This window comes from Labrus mixtus, chromosome 1, assembly GCF_963584025.1.
Source record: "Labrus mixtus chromosome 1, fLabMix1.1, whole genome shotgun sequence".
NCBI lineage: Eukaryota > Metazoa > Chordata > Actinopteri > Labriformes > Labridae > Labrus > Labrus mixtus.
The window spans coordinates 6,298,225-6,304,515 of NC_083612.1; the positions used below are offsets into that span (position 1 = coordinate 6,298,225).

Below are 6,291 nucleotides of genomic sequence, written 5' to 3' on the forward strand. Positions count from 1 at the left end.
AAAATGACCTTAAATGCTCCCAAATCCATCATTTAAGAGACCTGGTCCAGATAGAACTGGCTCTATGATGCATTCTTAGGCCCCGAGTCCAGCGTCTTTTTACAACCGTTTTCAATCAGGAGAGAGGAGAACAAGTGCGGCGCCCAGCGTCCTTTTTCCAAGCGCTCAAGTTGGAAATCTTTTCAGAAAGGCGCTGTTGACGTCACCGGCGCTCTTTTGCACGTGTATGTTATTTCCCTAATTTTTGCTGCCTACAGATCATGTCTTCAATCCTCATCCTCCTCGCTCCGTGTCTGATCAGGAAATAAACGATCCCAAATATAAAACATACAGTAAAAAGCGGCCGTCATCAACAAATCCTTCAAAAACTCCCAAATGCACAGTCAGCGCTTTCCTGCCTGGAAAAAAACTCTATGTGGACACGGGGCCTTTACATTATTCCCTTTAAAACAAACCTCACACTCACTTACTCTTAAATCGAGTTTAACAGCGAGAGGTTACACGTTCCTGAGAGTGGAGACTCTGGTCGTTGGTGAATTAATCTGTTAGTGTGTGGCGTGCTGAGTCAGATATTATTGCTCTACACACACGTTAAGAAAAAACTGATTTGTCGTCATGTGGGCTCTTTCACGTTTTCAACATGTTTTTTTGGTTTTTAAGATCTAATTTTGGGTTTCTGGCGCCTTTATTCTAGAGATAGGACAGTGGATAGAGTCAGAAATGAGAGAGTGGGGAACGACATGCACCTGGGCCGCCCGCTTGGAGGACTAAAGCCTCCATACATGGGGCCCACGCACTAACCACTGCGCCACCAGCGCCTCATCATTTAAGATTTTTAGAAATCTTTTAGTGTGTGCCAGGTCTCTGAGTTTCTCTGTTCAGTAACAGTTTGTGCTTTCCTCTTTGTGTCCTCTAGGCCAGAGCGACTCTAGAACGTGAATACAACAGTCTGCTGGCCCTCGGCACAGACCGGAGAATGGAAGAGGTGACAAACAAACACACACACACACATGCACATGCTCTCACTCACACACTCACACTCACACACACACACATACATACACATGCTCTCACACACACACACACACACACACACACACACACACACACACACACACTCTTCCCTGCACAGCACCACAGACGAAGTGAGAACTGATCCGTGAATCCAACACCTCTCCTGGTGATCTCTCTCCTCCAGGATGACGATAAGAACTTCCGCCGAGCTCCCTCATGGAGGAAGAAGTTCAGGCCCAAAGACGTGAGGGGGATGTCGTTGGGTGCGTCCGACACCCTGCCCGCCAACTTCAGAGTGGCCAGCAGCAGCAGCAGCGCAGCTTCATCTCCCTCCCCGCAGCCAAAGAGGAGCCCGATGGACGGTAAGATGAGGCTGCCAGACGTGTGAGCATGTGTGTGTGAGCTTGTGTGTGTGTGTGTGTGTGTGCGCGCGTGTGTGTGTGTGTAATATGCTGTTACTTACTCAATAATAACTTCTATGACGGGTCCAGAAGGAGCCCAGACTCCTCGTGTACTCTCTGAGCCGGTTCACACCTGGTTTTAACGCGCTGCGGAGCGAGACCCTCAGTACAGCTGGTTCTAGGGTTGAAGTACTCAAAATCAGTCACGGCCTCAAGACCGGCCTCCAGACCTGTTTATGAAGGTCTCGTCTCAGAAACTAAAGCATCTTTACTCGCTCATGTATCGGTCTCAGACTGGGTGGACTCCAGATTTTAAATCACGACCGGTCAAGACCACCACTGAATGGCTATTTTTCCACCTCAGAATTAATAACTCTTCTGTAGTTTGATTTTTATCTCCTGGTTATGGCGGTGGATACCCCGGTGTTACGGTCTAAGTGAGTGACACGACCCCTGCAAACAAGATCAGGGTTTTTCACTGATATTTATGGTCTTGGTCTCGCCCTCGCCATGCGTTGTCTCGGTCTCGACCCCTTAATGTCTCGGGTCTCGGTCTCGCCATGCCTTGTTCTTGATCTTGACTCGGTCTCGATCCCTTAATGTCTGGGGTCTCGGTCTCGCCCTGCCTTGGACTTGACTCGACCCCTAAATGCCTTGGCCTTGACTCTGTCTCGATCCCTTAATGTCTCGGGTTTTGGTCTCGCCCTGCCTTGGTCTTGTCTCGGTCTCGACCCCTAAATGTCTTGGTCTTGTCTCGGTCTCTGAGCCCTCTGGTCTCGGTTACTGTGGTCTCCCCTGCAACACTAGCCTGCTCTTGTCGCTCTCTCGTGCTCTCACCACGTCGGGCGCGCGTTGAAACCAGGTGTAAACGTCGTCTTTTGTTTCTCTCTGATTGGCTTTGCTGCTCTGCTGTTTACGATGCTGTGACTAACTGCATGTCATTCTACCAACATGGCCTCGCAGGAAGTCAGTCTATACAGAGGCTGGACACTGCCACAGTCAGGACCTACTCTTGTTAACACACAACGGTGAGTTCACCTTCTAACACCAACCACACTCCAAGCATTGTGTACGACCTCACTGCGGACGTCTTCTTCTCCTCGTGCAGGCCGACCGCAGCTCTCCTGTTCTTCACTTCTTGGCTTTATTAACGCACGTTGCTTCTCCTCTCTTTCTCTCCGTTTCCTCCCCCCCCCCGTCCCATCCCTCGCTTCTGTCCTGCTCCACCCCCCTCCCCATCTCGTGTCCGATCATCTCTCTCTTCCCCCTTCTCAGTTTATCCTCATTATTTCTATAGGTAACCGCTGGTCAGAGGACGAAGGGGAGTTCCCCGCGTTCAAGACCCGGATGATGAACTGAAATGACTTTAAGGACACTAAGAAAAAAACAAGATTTTTTTTTGTCGTCAACACACAGAGAGAGAGAGAGAGAGAGAGAGAGAGAGAGAGAGAGAGCTTACTCACGGATTTCAGTCTCCCTAGAGGAAACCTTTTTAGATGTATCTACAGGTGTTGTTATATTTATGTCGACCGATGGGACGTTTTAATTGATTTTTAGAATAACCATGTAATCCTCTTTTTGTTGTCGCCTCTATCGACCCACTTTTTAACGAAAGAATAATTCCTCCACTGTGCCCGTATTAAGCTGAGCTCTCAGATGTATGTAACTGAATGTTTTTATGGTCTGGAGTTTGTATATTTCTACCGACAGACGTTTTATCTAATCTTTTTTTATAATCCTGATTCTATTGACGAGATGTACGTTATTGTCTCCTTCTCTTTTGATTTGACTTCTAATCATCAAGTGACTTTGATACGTGATATATAACTTCCTCATATCGCCCCGCCCCCTTTTTACCTGTCGTCATGTTTGTAGCTTCTCACCTGTGACTTTGTGTGAAAGCAGCTGTGAGGTCAGCAGGTGTGTGACTGTTTCACAAACCTCTCCACGCTGTGAGTCGTCCGATCCGTCGTCCGCCGATTTAAAAAAATAACTGCTGGCAGGCCGGGCGACGGTGACGACAGATATCATGTGAAACACATTATCTTCTTTTCTTTACTTTTTCATATCTAAGAAACCAAAATGAAACTCTTGAATTTAAAGAATTAAAGCCATATATCAGTAGCGAGACAAAAAAAAACTAAACAGAGGGCTTCTTTCGTTGAGCTCGAGGTTTTCTCTCGTTGACCTTGCATGCGGAAACTTCTCCACATATCCCCCCCCCCTCCTCCCCCTCTCCTCCTATCACAAAGCAACCTTCCTCACCTCTGGAGAACCACGCAGCGCAGGCTCACCTGTACAGGAGGACTTTAAACGTACAGACGAGCCCGACGTGGACACTCCTTCCTTCGATGGACCAACTTCACTGAGGCCTCAGTCGATCCACGCTGTGACTCGAGGCGGTGCGATCCACCCAGCAACCTTCTTTTTTTTTTAACACTTTGTATGACGATATCATATCGAGCCTTATTGTTTTCTTAACTCTTCTCTGTCGTCTCTTCTTATTTATTATCACTCACCCTCGCTGTGTTTTTGTCAGGTGTACCTTCATAGCTGAAGCCCCAGTTCGCTCCTATGAATGTAGCAACGTCCCTCACGTCTAAGCTTCGTCCCGTCTTCGCTCCAAAACACAGGTTCCAACGCCGGCTCTCATTGAGAACGAGAAGGAACCGCAGATTTTCTCCTCCACCCTCTGAGTGGTTAAAGCTGAACGTAGATTTGTTTTTTTTCTGTTTGTGATTTAGTCATTTATGCACAATGCAAATCATGTCGCTGTTGTTTTTATTCCTGCTCTTCCCGTTGAATCCTCTGATCTTGTAACAATGATGTACAGTCTGAGTACTTATAAACTATTTTTATCACAATATTATTTATTGCTTACTTTCAATAAAATACTGAAACTTATTTTCCACAGCAGATTAAAGGACTAAAGATTTTCTTGTCTCCTCCACAACCTCTTTCTCTGTTCGTCTCTTGCTTTTGGTTCGAGAAAAAAAAAAGGAGTAAAGTCCTAGTTCAGTGTGTTCATCATGACGGTTATTTAACAATGTATGACATTAAAGGTCACATATCCTCCTCCTCTTCAACCAGTTTAAATAAGTCTCAGAGCTCCTCAAAACATGTGTGTGAAGTTTCTTGTTCTAAATCCACTCTGATCCTGTATTTGATCATGCCTATAAACCCCTCTATTTCAGCCCTGCTCAGACCAGACTGTTTCTGTGTCTGTACCTTTAAATATGTAAATGAGCTGTGTCTGACCACGCCCCCTCTCTGGAAGGTCTTGAGTGTCTCGGGCTTTCTCTCTCATGTCCTATTGTTTACAGTGAGAAGGCAGACTCAGAGGGCAGAACAAACACCTAGCTGTGGGAGTGTCACCCACCTGGGGGAGGAGTTACTGCCCTTTGTGATGTCATGAAGGGAAAATCTCCAAACGGCCTGTTTGAGCACACATTTTCTGAAAAGTGGAGCAGGCAGAAGACGGAGAGGATGGACTTTTCTCATCATTGGGGGGTTTGTAGATTAGGGACACATATTAGTGTTAGAGAAACATGGTGGAGTGGATTTTCAATCATATGTGACCTTTAAGTTGATAACATTTTAAATTAAAGCACAATATTCACAGTTTACTTGCTGCTTTTTAGCATGCTAATTATTTTTGGGCTTTTATTGTGGAGTCCGGCCCGGACAGAGAGTGAGAGAGAGTGGGGAATGTAGCCACAGGTCGTCTTCTGTACATGGGGCATGTGTACTAACCACTCTGCTACCAACCTCCCCACATTCATTCAGACTTAATGCAGATGAAGTAATGACATTAAATTAGAAACGTCAAAGTCATCTTTATTGTCAATTTTTGCCAGATATACTGAACATACAGAAAAAATCGTTTCTCTCTGAACTTGGGGCAAACTGCAATAGTATAAAGAAATACAAATACAGATAAACGTGCATTTAAAAACAACAAATGTGCATGGACTTGAACTAAATTTAAACATAAATAATGCACTAACTGGGTGGCGGCAGTAGCTCTGTAGAGACTTGTGTTGGAAACCAGAGGGTCGCTGGTTCAAGTCCCGGTGCGGACGAAGTCTGGGAATTGGTCTGGTAGCTGGAGAGGTGCCAGTTCACTCCCTGAGCACGACTGGAGTGGCCTCAAACAAGGCAATGATCCCTCACCAGCTCAGGAGGGCTTGCAGTGGGCAGCCTCCCTCACTCTGACATCTCTCCATTAGTTCATGTCCACAGGATCCTGTTTGTGCAGGTGTGTATTATGGAATGTCCCCTCTGTGGGATTAGCAAAGTATAACTTCTTCTAATTTAGAGAAAAAGAGGCCACAATTAATTCCTTGTAACTCACAGATTATGTGTTATATAAATCAGTATAGCTGAAAAAAATTCGAATTTCAAGGAGAAATTTTAAATTTTTAATATTAAATTTACGGAAAAAGATAATAAAAAGGAACTCATGACGTCAGTACTGGCTGAGAGTGGGAAGAGCTGCAGAGAAACTTGAGTCACTCAGGATAATAACTTTCGTGCATGTTGTTATCTTGTAAAGCACAAGGTGGTTATATTAAAAATGTTCACTTTTTGGGACTTCAGGGTCTCCGTAGAATCCTGCAATTACCAGGTGCATTAATTTATGTACAATAATTATTTTATTTTCAACTTGATCTAAGAAAAACTAAGTTGGATGCTTTCAGATTGTGTTTTGTTTTCATTGTGAATTTGCCCTAATGAAGATGGAGGAATGACATTAAATGGAAACAAAATGCCTGGAAACATAACTCTGAAAAAAAAAAAAGTGAAATTTAGAAATTATTCTGAAATTCACGGGAAAAATGTACAACATGTTGAGGCCCCGCCCCCTCGTGACGTC

General features: G+C 45.0%; 1 protein-coding gene across 11 annotated transcripts in view; it reads left to right on the forward strand.

Annotated features, from left to right (window-relative positions):
• The window catches only part of ppfia1 (PTPRF interacting protein alpha 1), a 45,003-nt gene extending 41,595 nt beyond the window's left edge, over positions 1-3,408 (forward strand). For 9 of the 11 annotated variants that reach the window (XM_061045845.1, XM_061045765.1, XM_061046087.1 and 6 more), the window contains 3 exons: positions 917-985; positions 1,199-1,376; positions 2,713-3,408. In XM_061045845.1, coding sequence (XP_060901828.1) covers positions 917-985; positions 1,199-1,376; positions 2,713-2,774 — 309 coding nt within the window. In that variant the 3' untranslated portion in view covers positions 2,775-3,408. Of the gene's footprint in view, positions 1-916; positions 986-1,198; positions 1,377-2,378; positions 2,444-2,690 lie in introns of all 11 variants that reach the window. The other 2 variants (XM_061046010.1, XM_061046579.1) reach the window with 1 other exon arrangement.
• The last annotated feature ends 2,883 nt before the right edge of the window (positions 3,409-6,291 follow it).